This window comes from Argentina anserina, chromosome 7 (assembly GCF_933775445.1).
Source record: "Argentina anserina chromosome 7, drPotAnse1.1, whole genome shotgun sequence".
Lineage (NCBI taxonomy): Eukaryota > Viridiplantae > Streptophyta > Magnoliopsida > Rosales > Rosaceae > Argentina > Argentina anserina.
Genome location: NC_065878.1, coordinates 9,831,863 through 9,850,935, shown reverse-complemented (window position 1 = coordinate 9,850,935; position 19,073 = coordinate 9,831,863). Strand labels below are relative to the sequence as shown.

At 36.8% G+C, this 19,073-nt stretch overlaps 1 protein-coding gene across 1 annotated transcript; it reads right to left on the bottom strand.

Annotated features, from left to right (window-relative positions):
* Positions 1 to 8,297: 8,297 nt before the first annotated feature.
* Positions 8,298 to 9,776, bottom strand: LOC126803272 (uncharacterized). The gene has a single exon (XM_050531063.1). The coding sequence runs from the start codon at positions 9,544 to 9,546 to the stop codon at positions 8,551 to 8,553; it is 996 nt and encodes a 331-aa protein (XP_050387020.1). The 5' UTR covers positions 9,547 to 9,776; the 3' UTR covers positions 8,298 to 8,550.
* Between the last annotated feature and the right edge of the window lie 9,297 nt (positions 9,777 to 19,073).

The following is a 19,073-nucleotide window of genomic DNA, read 5'->3' as shown; positions in this document are numbered from 1 at the left end:
CCGGCGTGGTCCATGAGTAATGGGCCTAAGTCTTAATATATTTAAATAAGTAACAGGCCGGGTATTTTCACAAATATGAATATCCAACCTCATCCATCCAAAGCGGGTATTGCGGGCTTTTGCGACCCGAGCCGGGCCGGACAAGGTCTTGCGGGCTTGTATTAGAAAAAAACATAATATTCTAATTTAAGGGTTTGAAACAATAAAAGAATTATTATAAAACATTCTTAAAAAAATCACAAATAAATTCTAGTTTCGAAATATTGTCGATCGACACCAATAGATGTGATCGATATATATATTTAGGGACCCTGTAAATTTCATCCGTTTGGAACATGATTTGACCGTCCGTACTTACGGTCAACCAAAAAAGAGGCGTTTTGACATAATAAAACCTCATTAACTAGGGCTTTACCAATGGGTTTATTCGTTACGACCACACACGATTGGTGATAAAAATTAAGTGATTTCAAATATGTAAACAGCTTTCTGCATTCGTATCTTGGTAATGGATCCCCCTTTAGGGCATATTAGTGTTGTTTTTTGTTTACCGGAAATTTCGACGGTCAAACGAGGTCCGAATTGGATGAAATTTTAAAATGGTCACTAAATATATATACCGATCACATCGGATGGTGTCGATCGATTCCGAGAAGTTTCATTCATATAGTCACTTCATAATATGATAGTTTTGTTATAAACATAATATAAAGGTTATGATACATTAGTGGACACTTCGGCGATCGACAACTCCAGTTCGAAATATGATCATTCTACATAAGCAAATGTGATTGGTATATATATTTAGGGAACCTATAAAAATTTCGTTCGTTTTGGACATGGTTTGACCGTTCGTACCAACAGTCAACTAAAAAAGAGGAGTTTTGACATATTAGGCTTTACCAAATGAATTTGTTCAGTGAGACCGCAGACGATAGATAACAAAAATTAGGTGATTTCAGATATGAAAACGGCTTTCAGCGTTTGCATATTTGTAATGAGTCATCCCTTATGGCATATTAGTGGTGTTTTTGATTTTACCGATCCGAATTGGATGAAATTTTTACAAGGTCACTAAATATATATACCGATTACATCGGATAGTGTCGATCAATCTTGAGAAGTTTCTTTCATATAGTCGCTTCATAATGTGATAGTTTTATTCTGAACCTAATATAAAGGTTATGACACATTAGTAGACATTAGATGTGATCTAGTATATATTTAGGGAACCCGTAAAAAATTTCGTCCGTTTTGGACATTGTTTGACCGTCCGTACTTACGGTCAATAAAAAAATAGGTGTTTTGACTTATTAAAATCTTCATTGACCGGAGCTTTTCCAAATGAGTTTTCTTGGTGCGACCGCACAAAATCGGTGACAAAAAATATGTGATTTCAGATATACAAACGGCTTTTGGTGTTTGCATTTTGGTAATAGGTCTTCCTTTATGCCATATTAGTGTTTTTTTCGGTTTACCGAAAATTCCGACAGTCAAATAAGGTCCGAATTAGATGAAATTTTTACAGGGTCAGTAAATATATATACCGATCATATCGGCTAGTGTCGATTAATCCCGAGAAGTTTCATTCATATAGCTGCATTATAATGCGATCGTTTTATTCTAAACCTAATAAAATATGTATGTATAATATTTTATTATTAGGCGGGCTTTTACGGGCTGGGCCTTACGGGCTTTTGGCGGGTCGGGCCTTGCGGGATTTTGGTGGGCCGGACCCACAGGCCGGGCCGGGTTTCACACCTCTAATCTAAGCCCGGCCCTCTATCCACGAAAGCGGGTTTTTTCGCTCGCTAAGCCTGGTAAAAACCCATCGGGCTTGCGGGACTCCGCGGTCTTAATAATGAGGTCTAAGTTTAAGTTAGTAAATCAGCTCGGGTCCGATGATCTGCTTTGTTGATCTTGTGCTATCTATGTGATTTCTCAGTGTTTCATGAAGACTTATAAGCGTGCGTAGAACGTGCTCTTTGGAAAGTAGACGATTTTGTAAACCGGCCTTTAATCAGGGCATTTGATTTTCTTATTAATTGTAATGAATTCGATCCAATATACCGTCGAAGCAGATTGATCGATATAGGGAAGGGTGGTTAAACAGAAAAATAGTACATGTACCCTTCTGATAAAATTGTTACTGAATTCTGATGTATATTAGGAGTTCAAGGTCAACGGACTGGTACTTGTATGTATACTTGGAGACACAATAAAGAGAGGGACCTAGGAAAGTTGGCATAATCCCAAGTAATTCCAGCAAGTCACCAACATTAAGTTGTCTGCTACTGTGTAAGTGGGATTGAGGCCCTAGCTAGCAAGAAACTTGTATCCCAATTTTTTTCACTTGATGTGGATCGATTGGAGTCTTCAACAATGATATCATATATGTTAGTGGGAAAATAATCATGAGTTAGGAAATTTTTCCTTTTTCTGACACCGCATAAATCTAATAGTGATAAACGATATATGTAGTTGAAAATTACGACACGCGTGGTGACATAAATCTTCCCCCAGAAAAATATTTACATTTGAGAGTGAACTGTAAACCTCATCTGTACATGTTAATATTTCAACTAATTGACTAATTAAATAAAATTATGAAAATCTAGCGATTCACAATTACAAAAATAAATGGGGTATATATATATCCCACCAAACCAAACTTGAAGTCAGGGCTAGCTATTGTTTTTTTCTGTGTATTTTTGTAAAATAAAACTATGCTGCCCTTACTGATCCGTGGTTAGCCAAAACATCAATAGCGGGATCCGATTGACGAAGATTATGAAAAGTAACACACCTGCCTAATAAGTGAGATAGATGATGCAGGCATGCATGCATACCCCGAAATCTATTCTTATATACTTGTATTTTGTATATGCATGCATAAATTCATATCTGCAACAATAATTCGTACAATGGTATTTCTATAAAAACACGTACTGCTTATTTCATGGTCAACTCATTACCCTTGTTTGTCTACTTGCTCAATATGACAGATTAAATTGTGATTATATATGATACAATGACAATTGACTTTACCAAATTAGGTCCAATGTATGTTACCAATCATATACAATTATTAGAATTAATGACAAAATAATCAGCTAAAAAGAGTTAATACCTTCTTATCTGAGAAAGTGGACCATATGAGTTCAACACTGTAGGCCGCTGATATTAATGAACAAGCAAGACCAGAATTTTATCTCAAAAATTAAATGATTTGCAAACTCTTACAACACAAAAAAAAAGATTATATATTTTTAAATCATGTATTCGAATAAGAATCATGTGAGTACATCTGATATATGACAAGCAAAATTTATAATTAGAATAGTTACGTATTGTCTTTCTGTTCTTTCTGTTCGACTAATTTTATTAAGGTAGCGTGAATGAATTTGTGCAAGTTTACTACGCGCATGCTTAGACTTGAAATTAATAGCTAATTAAGTTTGAGATAATATCAGCGCTAGTACTCTAGCTGGTGTATTTATGTATATTTGATCAAGTGAATTTTTTGACCGATCGATCAGATTTAAACCTTTGATGTGAGATATACTTGGATCCTAGAAGCACAAAAAGATCGAGTGATGGTGGGAAGTTGACCGTGATAGTCTGATAAATGTTTGCAAACTCTGTCTACTTCCTAATTAACTATAATCTAAAGAGATGTTACAATCCATATGACTAGTCTAACGCTATAGGATAATGGATATGACATAGATTTGTAGCATGATAATAGTTGACTAATAAAAATTTAAGAGAAAGATACTTTAATTTCGTGTTCGTAAGGGTTTCTGGAAGTCGTAGATCCGATATTAAATGTGATATTTTATAGTTACAAGTAGTGTACAACATATATGAAGGGACACCATGTGTCCTATGAACGTTTTACTACAACTAAAATCCATAGTTGCCCCATTATAGCCATATATATATATATAGTCCCTATCCATAGTGAAGATTCATTTTGAAGTTTCAGAGTGAAGTTCCAATTTTGGCACACTTTTCGGTCATATTTTTTCAGTATAAGTGATTCAATATTTAGGTATGATATTCAAGATCATAATTTCATAGTGAAGTTCCAATTTTGACACACTTTTCGGTCATTTTTTTCACCATAAGTGATTCAATATTTAGGTATGCTATTCAAGATCATCTCTACAAAGTTTCATCCAATTTGGACATCGTTAAGGTATTGAAATTAGATTAAATCAATTAATGAATTAAAACTGTTCAACGTGAACCGTTCGTGTAAATCTCAATTTTGAAAGCTCAAACCATTGTCAAATTGAATGAAACTTTGTAGAGATGATCTTGAATAACATACCTAAATATTGAATCGCTAATGGTGAAAAAAAAATGACCGAAAAGTGTGTCAAAATTGGAACTTCACTCTGTAATTTCAGAGTGAAACTTCACTCTGGATAGTGACGGTATATATATATATATATATATATATATATATATATATATATATATATCCATAGTCTAATGTTGGACAATTTTTTAAATTTCAAGGAACAAGAGAAACGTGAAAACAATGATGAAACAATTGTTACAAAGATATAAGTTTCGTGATCATTTTTCTCATCTTTAATCCTATTAATTATTCCCTTGTTTGTTTTACTAAGCTTGATAAAGAAATTGGAAGCGATCGCAATGAGCTAGCTAGATGAATGCACTTTAAGTGCACAAAAGGTGAAAAGGGTAGTTTACTCACAGTGAGTTTGATTTGATGGTCGTATGCATATCCTAATAGATCGAAGATGAAGCTGTGACAATATCGGCACAATGCAACTCAATAAGAATCATAATAATTAATTTAGGGTAATACGCTGGAGAGGCTAAAACTTCACAAACTCATGACCATCAAACTCCTGAGTAACAGAGACGCAAGTTTTGCCAAGAAAACATAGGCGCTGCATGCATGTTCGTTCCAGTACTTTGTTTCTCCTTGCTCTCTCGTATGAAACATACCAGTAGCTTTCCCTTTGGGTTCATCCTTACTTGTCTCGTCTTCCTTATATGAACCCAAATCTCACCTAACATGTGTTTCCTATTAATCTGCTTGGCAATTTCGTAGAGCCAAATTCAGTATAGGGTCCCCGAGTACCCTTCATTCCAATACATCAACTTCCAATTCTTCAATAGACCTGATTACCGCTAAGAATATTGGACCGAGTGAATCTGAAAGCTATTAATGTTGCGCGCGCGAATGAGAGACTAACTACGTACAGTTTTGGAACTCTGACTATATAAAATGTGAGTTCCAGTATCCCTGCTAGAGCGATACCAAATTTAATCCTAGTGACTATTCTTTTGATCTAGATCCTCTTCTAGAATTGAATTTTCTCGATTAGAACTTAGCATCAAAGCTAATTTTCTCCAAGAGTAACCGCATTCCGTCCACACTGATACGGAATCTATTAGAACTGAAACTAGTCATGGAAGTTCCAACTCTTACAAAAGGTCGGGAATGGCAACTGCAAAGCTATCAATTCAAAGCCACGATATGGGCTGCCAGAACTGTAATAACTTTATAGTTACCTATGTTTTCTCCATCGTATATGTACAATTACATGTAGCAATTTCATTTCTTTGTTCATAAACTTCTACGGGTCCCAATTCTAGCGAACTTATTTATTGTGAGGTGCTAGCTAGCTCATGGTATATGAATCATGAGCTTACTTATTACGAGTACTGAATTTTCATTTTCATTGGAAAAAAAATCTATAGCTTTTATCATGTATTATAGTGAATGGTGGGTGCGTCATAACTATGTAGGCTCTCCTCTATCATATTGAGCTTAAAGATAGAGAAGAGAAAAAACCATATGAAGCACAAGAATTTTAACTGTAAGATTTTACAAGTTCAGGAATTTTGACTGTAAGAAATAAATTAAGTTATTGGAGTAATGATGGAGTTTGATATAAGGGTTGATTATATATTCATATATATACAAAGATAGTTATATTAGAACCTTTCCTCAAAAGCTTTTCAAGCGTAGAGACTAATATGTGCCGAGAGAAATAATCAGATGTAATTCCACATCAAGTTTGAAGTTTAATACAATTTGCATAAATTAATCTGACATACTGAGAAAATAATGAATTTTCTTGAAATATTTAGGTGGTCATAATACTATGAAAACTTGATTTGGGATTCATATGGGGTGTGCATTTAAAGATAGCTAGATAGAGTATTGAAGCCAGGATGAACATAAAGACAGGTAGAATGAAGGTAAGATGTCAGATATTTTTAATGATTTGTGATAAAAGCGCATTAAGATTTCAAATTTGTATAATTCATTGTAATTTTTATGGCACATGGAAAAGTAAGTCTAGCTACCACATGGATGAATTTTAAGTTTTAGCATATGCATTAAAAACTATAGTTCTATGTTATAGAATTAGATATCATAAAAACTATAGTTGAAGGAGGTTGAGGTGATTATTGAATCTGTTATTGTCACTGTCATTTGGTCTCTTTTATGTGTTGCTTGTTATTTCATTCCCCAAATGACGGAAAAGAAATTAGAACTTTCACATCTTATTTCATCTAAAGTCTTTTTTTCATCATTTTTGTATGAAATGATCTGCCATGTGACAATTATATTATTGGTACAAATAATTACGTGAATAAGCTTAAATACATCGCACGCAGTGTAAAAGTCTATGTCTATGAAACTGAAGAGAATAGTTTGTCTTTTGTCTTGAGTGTCAGATTTTACAACAATAATTATCAAGGGTCGGGATTTGCCACAAAAACTACATAGATGACTCTGACCCTTACCATTACAAATTCTAGTTTTAACGGGTTTTACGGTTTCATCAAAATAATTGAGTTATTATTATGTTGAAATATCTAATACAACCAATTGTTTGAAACTTCTTATATCAATCATCTATGACTAAGAAATTTCTCTGAAAATTTTGATGATTAGAAGAAACGCATAAGTCCCCAAAACAAAGAAGACTACAAATCATATGCGTTACCCAATGAACATCTAAAAAGGACTGAAGACTTTCTTTCAAACTAAAAGAACAATGACCGTACTATCCAATTTTGCAACAGACCGTGTAAAATATTCAAAACATGCAATGTTTACTTTACTTTCAAATTTAAATAAGATTATGATTTCTTTTAAATCTAATTGTTCTTATAGTTACGCGTACGAGATATATTGTAAATTTCAATAATTGTTAATTTATATCGTACTTGATAGCTACTATGACAAAGTTATTGAATCATACATCAAACAATTTTCCAAAGTTTTGGTTTCAAATCATAAATAAAAAAATAAAAAAATTATATATATATATATATAGTACTCGGCTCAAAATTACCCATCTTACCAACACGTAATCCACACTCAAGCAGCGGGAAAAAGGTTGAAAAATCGAACCAACATCTTGCATTCTGGCCATTGTAATTGGACAACTCGATCACCAAAGTCCAAGTAGAGAAGTAATTCGACGGATCAAGCAAGATGGGAAGTCTGAACATCCTTTTCCCCGTTAAACCTTTTTATCCCGACGAAGACTCTCTTCTTCCATGACCGTTAGTAAAGTAAGATTTGGTCAGGTGAAAAAGAAACAAGAAGCTCCCCCTCCATTCCAAACTCGGGTCCCACACACTTTACAGTTTACACCAGCTTCTTTAAAAAATGAGGTCAGAATCCTATGCAACCAGACCCACATTAAGTTTCAACACCCGCACAAGCTTCACTTAAACACAGACGCGTGGATGACTCAGCGGGTTCCATCGCTCCACCTTCGGTCCCGCCAGTAGTGGTGGTTTAATGGCCAGGATTGCCATCGGAAGTGCCGTCGCGGACCCACCAGCGCAACTCATCACCAACCCCACCCACACCGGCTCCCACATTTTTAGTGCGGAGAGAGGCATCACCTTGATCCCTCAAGGTTCCTAGTCGGCTAGTCCCCATCGAATTTCGAAATTTCAATTACGATGATGTTTCATTCGACAATATTAAAATCGATACACTAAGTCAACAATTTCGAGATGGACACAGTTAAACTAGCTCCATACAGATATCGACTAATTTGATATCGAGAAAAGCTAGTTCAATATACCTATCAAGATTCATGCTAGGAATTGTGTGAATGAAGGCAAATTAGAAGTACATTGTAATCCAACAAAATCTGTTAGCACATAAAAGCTACACACACAGTTGTAAATGTAACGATTACGAGCACATAAAAGCGATGAAGTTGTAAGTGTAAAGATTACAGAAAGAAATCGTGAATTTTAAAAAGGAGAAGAAAAAGTGGAAACAATTTACTCACTGTATTAAAATTATAAGACGCCAAGATTATACAACAAAAAATATCTGTCCTGTGGTAACAAGCAACGATTAGTATACAGTGCAGGGAACATTCCCTTCTTCTTCTTCTTTTTTCTTTTCAATGTTTTTCGAAGTTTAAAGAGAAAAAAAAACAGGCCAAGATGGGGGCAAGGGGTAAAACCGTACATTTCCAATGTAAATGGAGCTCTGCGTTGTCAACGACGCAGTCAGCATCATCAACGGTTGGATGTGACTCTACCGAAATCGGCGAGTTTCCTCGACCGGTTCATGCTAAAAGACGCCGCGGACGACAAGTGCGGCCTCGTCGCCACCCTAATCTCGCCGGTGATCCCATGCTCCGGAGGGAACCCCTGCATGCCTTTCTGGTTCCAGTGCGCCCGAACCAGCGGGCTAAGACAGAACGTCAGACCCGACACGTTCTTCACCGGACCCGAACGCGTCCGCCGCGACGGCGTGGCTTGCACCGGCGTCCTCTTCCAATCCGGCGTCGACGAGTCTCCGCTTCCCGACGCTGACGGTTCGCAGTCGTCGCCGCCACCGTCGTGCGTGAAATCCGGCGACATTCCGCGCGCTCTTCTGTGGCGAGATCTCACGCGGACCGGAGTCTCGTCGGCGAAGCATTGCTTCGATTTCTTCCCTCTTTTCCCGGCGAAGATCGAGGAGAGCCACGACGGCGACGCAGCGGCGGAGGCCGACGTCGGAATCGAGTCCCGCGACGAAACCCTAGGATCCGTCCAGAACTTGTCGGATCTGGACCGGAACAGACTCGTCAGGAGCGAGAACCTCGGCCGGCTCTTCTTGCACGAGCCTCCGATAGTGGCCGGAGCGCCGTCGTAGGTAGGCCCCACCTGGGGCGTACTGTAGAATCGGATATGATGGCGTTGGTGGCTGTGGCTGTTGTCGTTGTCGTGGTCGTGATCGGAGCGGCTGTGGTGGTGCGGCCAGGCGGAGTCGTCGGATTTACGGCGGGAGACGTAAGGGGAGACGGACCGGGGGAATATGAGCGGCGGCGGCGGGTTCGGGTGGTGGGGCTGTTCTTCCGGAGCGACGCCGCTGTTGCGGGAGTGGAGGCAGGAGAGCTGAGCCTGGATTTGTAATTGGCCCTGGGCTCGGGTCTGGGCCTCGATGATGGTGGTGAGGCGTTCCCGGAGACATGAGGCGCAGACGCCGACGGTGCTAGTGAGGTCGGCGGCGTGCTTCTTGCACCTCATTGACACATTTGAAGTTTTTTTCCGAACACCAAAATGCCCAGAAGTCTGTACTCAATTTCTGGGCAATTCCTCTGTAGAAATTGAAACAGCTCCTAGTTATTCTTCAGCCTTTGCTCTTGGTTAAGGGTAGAGAGGTCTTCTTCTCCTTCTCCTTCTCCTTCTCCTTCTCCCTGCTCTTGGTTTTGGTTTTAGATTTTCTTTTGAGGAAAGAAAGAGAGGGGTGGGTGAGGGCTTTTATTTGGGTTGGGAATTTGTGTGCGAGTGTGGATGAGGTGTGGAATGGGGTATTTGGTACCTATATTAAATTTGAGAGAGAGAGAGAGAGAGAGAGAGAGAGAGAGAGAGATCAGAGTTAGAACACAGTGGAGGAGGAAGGAGAATAAGAAGAACATGTGCTTGGGGACATTGAGGTTTAAGTGATGATCAATGTTCGTGTATCTTGTTATTTACCCACGCTAATTTAGAAGGTTTGATATAAACAGCGGCTACCATGAAAATTAATCGTCCAAATTTTTTTTTTTTTACTTATTGAGAAACAAATTTGTAAAATATAACGGAAAATTTACATGCATCAAGAATCGGCGGTCGGCCTTTGTACGTGTGATTGTTTGAGAATTTTTATTGCATTGGTGTTTTGTTTTTGAACAAAAATGTTAAAACCGCTGGGTTTGAGATTAGGTAAACCTTGTTCTTAATCATAATCATTGGGTGAACAAGAGCTCATCAATCTTTGACTTGTACATATCTTTTTGTCTTGTTTTCTTATCTTGTACTCGAGGTTTATTTACTTTACTATGTGATTACGCGATACCACATTGGAGGACTTGTTGATCAACCACTAATTTAGGCGCGTGGTCGAAGAATAACAATGCCTAGGAAATTCTATGTTTTATCAAATTATTTATTGGATGGAGCAAATTAAACAGTGGGTGTAAACTGGAAAAAGCCAAACATATGGGCTTTTTTGGAAGCATTTCAAGTATTTAAATTGAAATTGGTTTTCATCATTCTCAATGGGGAATAAAATGTAATTAATCTTAAAAAGTGTTCTTCCCATATAGTAGGATCTAAATATTTTTATGACTAAGATTGTATATGTAGTTGCATCCCGTACATATAAGGATTTATGTATAATACATATACACGTAAATGTATATATATTAATATACCTATGAAAAATACATTTCATCTAAACGCGTATGTACATGAGCATCATCAAATTCCCGTTTACATTACTTAGTTTTGTTGAACTATGTTAGTAAATTATTCTTACTAAGTAGTGCTCAGTAATTATCATTCGATTTAATTTCATCGATGTTGACTAATAACACAGCTAAGATCACGCTAATTAATTGTCTCATTACAGTCTACCATTAAATATAAATTGAGCACAACTAAGGAAAAAACTATTAAATAAAAGAACATCAAATTTTGTTATCAAAATATCGGTACTGTCACATTTCTTTTTAACAAAAGCAAAAGGACATCAAAGAAGAGATGCCACTAATCATTTAAATTCCATTTGAGGGGAGAGTAAAAGGGTTTAGTCCAACTAGCGTCATCTGAATCATTATACCTAAACTCTCTTCTACTATAAGAGCTTAAGACTACACACAGAAATATTCAATATGTTTTTCTTCAGCTTCTTCATTATCAACTACATTTTCCCTTTTCCTCAAGGGTTCACGTTAACTATAAGTTTAAGATTTGTAGACCCATGTCTGAAACTTTCATTTGACCTAAAAGTAAATCGAGTGGAGTCTAGACATGCACAAGCTAGGGAGCTTAGACATGAAGCTTCCAGCCTTGATTGATCACGTTTTCTTGCGTCTGTGGTGCTTGCTTTGGCCACCGAATTGAACTCACGTAATATTCACCTTGCTGCGCGCTTGGACTAAATAACCAGATCGAATAGAAATGTCTCCGTCGACTCTCTGGCTGGAGACTCAAACTTAATTGCATGCAGACCCTTTAATTTCGTAGTTCTATATTGTCAATGGAATTGTGGAATCACATGCCTTGCGCACCCTACAGTCGTCAACTGGGTTTTGATCATTCAAAGTCATTGCCTTGTAGTAAATACTACCACCTACTATGTCCCTGTGAGTTGCTCGGATCCAGCTTTTATTTCATCTCCAGTTTTCCACCACCAGAAGAACCTTCTATAATTTCACTTTCTAATATCACGTAAATGGCATCCGAAATATGAAATCATATCCATGACATCAAATCAGAAAAAGAAAAAGATGATTAGAACCTTCTAAATCACGTAACAAAGTCTTTGTTCCTGCCCTATCTATCTAGTATGTAGTAGATCGATCTTTGCTTGTGTAATAATCACTTGCACACCAAAGGCTTGTTTGGTCGATTGATTTCTGGCCTAATGGCTCGAAAGGGAATGTTGTTAGTGCATATACATACATACATACATACATACATACATGCATACACACACATACATACAACCAAATGCACTTATTTCTCAAGAACGAGTTGTCCGGGTCATGGTAAAACAACCTAGATAGTAATATTTCAACCAATTTGGTCGAGGTATAGTATAATTGTCGTATCTAATGTTCTTTTTTATTGTAAAAGTAATTACTTGTTTAGTAAGCTTCTTTGGTCAATTAATTACGAAAACCTCCACAAAGAAGAAAATGTATGTCGTATATATACGTAATTTTGAATTATTTAATCATGTATGTATATATCCTCTCAAAACGAAGTACGTAATTAAGTTTGTATGCACACTAGACTGTGTATACTTAGAGGGTACCCCGTACCCTAGCTAGGAGTCATTTTTCATGAAGCTTACGACGGTGCAAAGTGCAAAAAGTACAAGGAGTGGAATTTCGATCATCCTCAACTTTTTGTTTTATAAAACAGTTATTGGTGTTGTAACAAATAAAGAGCAACAGCTAGATCAAGCAATTCATTATAGAGATGGACCGGACACGTACTGGAAACGTACTGGAATGAATACGTCATTCTCTCAGTACGTATATCAGATGATCAGATCATAGCTAGCCTCAGTACCGCACGAGTTGTCAATTTTTTTCGTTAAGTTGTATAACTAGAATACTAGATACAGTATCGCTCTCCTCGATCTCTACCCTCGTCTAGCACCTATCGAGTTGTCAATGTTAGTAACTAATATCAAGACAGCCAGTAGTAGAAATTAGCATTCTTGTATATACAATAATGAACGCCTAATATAACCATTTAGATTGCAATTACATGGTAGGTACACGTACGTAGCACTTGGAACTACTGTACATGAAGAATGGACAATTCATAATAATAGATATCCGACATCTTTAGCATCTTGGGGATGGTAAACGTGGATTTACTATACAATACATAAAAGAGAAATTAATCACATTGAATCAACATGATCATTATATTGCCGAAAGGTCCGCGAACTCAAATCATCCAAGCAAAGAAGACTAGGGTTTGTTTGGCATAAATGGTATAGCACCAAACCCACCTTTGAGAAAACCCCAAAGACACTGCAACCTTTTCGAGCATGTTACATTTTGCCTCCTCATTGCAATATATGTGCTTCGACCAAGTCGCAGTCATGTGGCAACTAAAAATCCACAAAACTAATAGACGTTTTGCTTTATTTAAGTTCTAAGAAAGGCACCTACCCATTGGGAAAAGAAGAAGGCTTATTTTATTGCAGGATTGTCGATCTGTCTGTAAATCAATAGTGTTTTCTGCATTTGTAAATGATTAGTATACTCTCTTTTTTTTTTATGAATGTTTTCGTTACATATATAATGCTTCTCAAGATTCGGGCGAATAACTTTCAACAATATTTGAAGTTATACAAGTAATTAAGAGATTTTGATTCGACAATGACTAGGGATGAAATCAAACCCTAAGATTCGGTTACTGAATGATTCAACAATTTGTATAATTAACATTATCTAAGTGACGAAAGAAAATGACTTTCATGGTAATGAATTCAAAATTATCTAATATCCAAAATTTTACTATGGGAGAATGAACTTATAAGTGAAAATGTCAAATCTTTATTCTACGCATCTTTAGAAATGTATCATCAATAACACTTTCACTCTATATAAGCATGCATGGAAAGTGCACGAAATCTTTATTTTTCGTTTCGTTTTTTTATAATGCTTTATATATATATGGTTCAAAAAAGTGTTAGGCGATATCAAGCGGTTAACTAAATTCTAGCACCTAGACGATTAGACGGATTTGAATCATTAAATATTTATTTATTTTATACATGTATTTATATGATTAAAAATATATAATGATGCTTAATATCAATTTTTTAAAATAGTCTAAACTCAAGATAATTTAAGTCCAAACTCCATACAAAACTATTAAAATAAAAGGTAAATTGTAAAACAAATACAAGACTAAATCTCAAGTTTTTTCTCCAAATCCCTCTCTAACGCTTTTGGTATTGAACTCAAACTCAATATCAATTTCTCATTCCTCATCTTCCATGTCATCATCCGAAATAAAATCTTCATCATGAAGTTTTCTCTCTTATGCGAAAACTTAATCCCATTTTGTTGTTCTCTCTTTATTGCCTTTTTTTTAAGTCAACAGCTAGGGATGACCGAATTGGCAAAAAAAGAGGCGGTGACCTACCACCTAACGCCTAGGCGTCCGCTTTTTAGAGCACTGCATATATATAGTTTCTTGATTACCAAGGCACCGTACTCTCGTATTTATATTATGTTTCCAATTTCCAAATATTAGTATGCATTTTCATAACCCATCTTCATGGCCCTTTTAGATATTAGCAGATAGCTAAAATACTGATTGACCTATCATGAAATATAATTGGATGAAGATGAATTGTAATTTGCATGTAACACACCTATAAGTAACTAAAATAATAGTTGGATGGCTAGAAATGTAGGCAGCTAGGCCAGGCTCGCTTTGATGCAGGTTGATGAGCCGTGGGCGTGGTGGTGGAGCTATCTTTTACAAAGCAAAGATTTTACCAAATGATGTAGCGGCCAGGCGCCTAGTGGTTGTAAGTTGCAGGGCTTCATGCTCTTAAGTATATTGGCTGAATATCACCACCGAGAGAAAAACTAGTTGCTGTACTCCGCTGGAAGCTAATTACGAAGTTATTGACTTGAATAAATTCATTATATATGTAGTGTACTCATGTCTTCCTATAATTAAGTTCCTGCAAGGCATGACGACACCTTAATTTTAAGGTAAGGCAGCCAGCCGTGAAGCAAATTAATACTGCCATTTCGATTTAAACTATATATAAAGCTTTGGCATTATACACATTCATACAAAAAAATTCTATAACCCAATTAAAATTTCTCCACACATAATTAGAGATTTCAAAACATTACATCCTTTCTCATTCCTATGTTCGCATTACATATCCTTCTTATAACTTGTAAGATCATTCTCACCATACATGCATGCGGGTCTTTAGGGGAGGTGGATGGATAACTATGTATACTGTATGTTCAATAGTCACATTTTTAACATTTCTCCGATTATTCCTAATAGAAAACTATTCTCTTTAGGCTAATTTTAATTATTTCGTAGAAATTTGACTGTCAAAGTCATGAAGCCAGAGCCGCTTTTACAAAGAAAACACTGCACCCATCAAATTAATCTACATATTAAGTAATATTGGTTTCATTGACCTAATTTTAATACAGTTGTAAGTCTATTATATGGGTGGATTTGTAGTTAGATTATTACGCTAGATTGGCTTTTGTCTTGTATATATAACAGACTGACTATAACATATATACTAACATTGGATGTCGTTTTTTTGGTTGCGTAATCATTGTTGATCGATTTGTTTATAGATAGATTCATTAGACTAGTTCAATATGATAATCAATTTCTTACTATTAATTTAGATAAAGGACAAATTAATTTGATTACCACCCTTCTAGATTAAACACACGTACTCTTCTACAATGTATAATTACGAGGCCGGCACTTTTGTGGAAACGACGTACAGAGGTTCTTTTTGGACAAACCCTTAACCCTAAGAAACGCTAGCTAGCTAGTAGAGAAAGTGGCAGGCCTTTTCTTAAGTTTAGTTAAGCAAGTCTTAATATCTATCGACATGGCATGATTTAATTATGACTCGCGTCAAAATCAATCAAATTTTTAAAGAACAGCTGTTCTAAGGGGCTTATTCCCGCTTACATTTAACCCTGAATTGTTCCTCGACTCAATAAGTTACTTCCTCTCATAGATTTGGTGATAAACTAGAGAATGATCGAATGCAATGTAAACGGGGGACTATATATATATATATATATATATATATATATATTCTAGCTCTATATTTATCTATTAATTAGGAATTACTAAACATGATCATGATTTCAATATTGAACCAGTACTAGGTCTCTAAGTGGTGGCTATAGCACGGAGTGGCATTAATTAACTATTCCATACACCATTAACTATTCTATATGTATACTTCTTAATATTAATGTTCTCTATAGTATAATCCACAATTGACAATGAGTATATAAATAAATGATTACGGCCGCTTTTTTCTGGTGAAAATAATTTGGATAGAGAGAATAATAGGAATTAGTCCAAGGCGATCAGAGAATCAGCAGCATAAACATTAAGAAGCATCTTCTTAACATTATCTATTTAGCACAACATTTCCATCTTCCATGGACATGATATAGAACTTTGATATGGTCTAATTTGTCTTGACGAAAGTCACGAAACAGCTATTCAATAAACTACGGTCTGCAAAAGATGAGTGTTTGGAATAAAAGAATGATTCTCATCGATAATTAAGAATTCACTAATCAATGGGAGCCTATTCCACACACTGCTAGAGTACCAACACTTTCACATATTAACGGTGCGTGTTTGCACGCGCCGTTTGAAAAACAATTAATTGAGCAACCACACGACGTCTCTTCCTCTCCTGCAGTCCTCCCTCTGTGTTCTTCATCAATCCCCTTCTCAATTCTTCAAATTTTCCAGAAAATCACAGCTAATGCATGATAGATGAAAACCCATAACCAAATTCACAAACCCAGCACAAAATAAAATCGACATGAGGTTTCTCAACATCAAACACACCATATTCAGATTCGAACCAAATTTGAAACAATTTAATCCAAGAACCAAATTTGAATTTCAATTCAAAGATAAGAATACGAAGCAACTGATGTTGTCTATAGAGAGAAGTTGATGTTGCCACGTGAATCGCAGTCGCTGGAGTACGAAAGCCCACCAAAACTATCTAACATTCGGCCTCGCCCCCCACCCCAGCCCTCTCTGACAGTTCATCGATGGACACACCAAGATCATATGAATGTCACTGATGGAGATCGATCGATGGTACTCATGGTAGCTGCCACAAAGCCGGCAAAGGAGCAAAGAACTGAAGAAAATGACTATCGCGACTGTTTCTTCTTTACTTGCGTAACTCACAAACTTTAACGAGGCGTTTGTTGACGTGTAAAAACGTACGGTTGAGATTTGATGGTGTACAAATGTACGATTGAGATTTGATGGTGCATGTACTCCGTGGTGCATACAATCCGTGTTCCTAATCAATGATGCAATTCAAGGACTTCTTGCTTTTTAGAGAATCATTTTAACTGAGTTTTGACCTTAAAAAGATATAAAATCCTCGTTATAATTAATTCTTGGCAAATTCATCCTCTCTAGAGCGGTTGAACTAAAGAAACTCTGCAAATTAAGTTTGATTGTTTTACGCGTTAGAAATCAAATATAAACATACTTACTCGATCTTTAAGGAGAAGTGACGTTTTAGTTTTATTCTTCAATGGATCTTATAAAGGTTGTTAGCCATGGGAAGATCGAGGGTTAAGACGACTTGGGAGTTGGGAGAGCCTACCAGCTGGAGTGAGCGAGGCTGAAAATTAACATTGATGATTTGATGGTGCGTGGATTGGCTGTGATGCAGGGCGGGTCCTCTATTATTGGCGGCCTTGGCATATATATGTATTATGTGTAAAAAAGATTTGTCAACAAACAACACATACCATTTTGAAGAAAATGAATTCATATGGTTTGAACTCTTAAAATAAAAACTAAAAAATAAAACAAGAGAGCAAAAATCTTATATTAAGCATATTTCTTAAGTTCTTAGAGTAAAAAAAATAAACAATTGTAGTATAAAATGCGAGGAACCTACAAACTTGTACTACCAACATACAACTAAAATGTCTACTGGCTCCACAACCAACAATGATAATGATAATATAAAGAACCTTGCAAAAAAGAGCAATTTAGCTACGAAACCAATGCAATGAATTTCCAAACTTGATAAATGGTAACACAATACAATCTTACTTGGAAACTATGAAGTTTTCTATCAGATCATTATAATAAACTGAAATTATCACAAGACTTTTACCAAGAGGAACAAAATAGCTAGTGCATTAGGGCATTCTAGAGTTACCAAGAGAAACATTTTATCATGAATGTGATAATTATGAAACGTTGCTGTGTTTCAGGTTATCGTGTTCAATTAGCGTTATGCGGTCTTGTTGTTGCTACTTCTAAGGATATATACCACGGGCCCTTTACCGGCTTAGGGTTTTCATCTCCCAAAATAATATCTAATAATTTAGGTTTAGATGCCCCATGACAAGGCAGTGAAGTTTGTTCTTGTTCTCCCCCATAACTAGTGATTGAAGTTTGTTGTTACTAGTGTGCTTTTAGATACTCTTGAGTCTTGAATACAACTAAGAAATCAGAGGTTTGGAAAAAATTCTCTCTGGCTTTTCCGGAGCTGAGAAAATCTGAAACCTAGGGTTTTGTGTGTAGGGCGGCGGCGACCTCTGGTCTTTTGCCTGCTTCAGCTCTATTCCCTTCGTTCCCTCCAAGGGTAGGCGTGTGCAGGAGTTTCTCGGCCCCAGTTTGACAGGGATTTGTTCGCGGCTCTGAAGATAGGATAGTGGAGAACTTTTGATCGGATTTTCTACGAACTAGATCTAGATGCTTGGCGGGACAGCAGTGCTCGCCTTGCTCGTGGAGGAGAAGCAATTAGGGGGTCGGCGAGAAACAGTGACTGGTGTTGGTGATCGAGGACTGCTGCGATGCTTTGTTTTCTCTTGATTGGTGGAAGTGCTCGGAGCTAATTTGGTGCGGTCAAGACCAGATTCTCTAGGTTTCGATGCCGTGACCTAGGGTAGGTTCCCTACTATGGTGGACATGTGAGTTCGCCAATCGGAACTCGAGAAACAAAGCTTTTGGTCGGCGGAGGCTCTCGGCCAATCTTTACGGCGGGTTTGGATGGAGTGTGTTGGGTTTGGGGTAGGGGTGGGCACGAGACGGGATGAGGCTCATCCCACGTCCCATCCCACTCTTTTGAATAGGGACATGACTAGGGTTTTTAAGAATGCATCCCACTTGGGATTAATCCCGGTTGGGACGGGACGTGACAAATCCCACCTTCCTATGAAGTTAAATAAAAACCTATATTTTTACTTTTTTATTAACAAAGTAACATTCAATAATGAAATTTTAACAAAAAATACATATTATGT

What these genes read in the sequence shown, in the direction of transcription:
- LOC126803272 (XM_050531063.1), bottom strand. Translation starts at nt 9,546, where the DNA reads ATGAGGTGCAAGAAGCACGCCGCCGACCTCACTAGCACCGTCGGCGTC.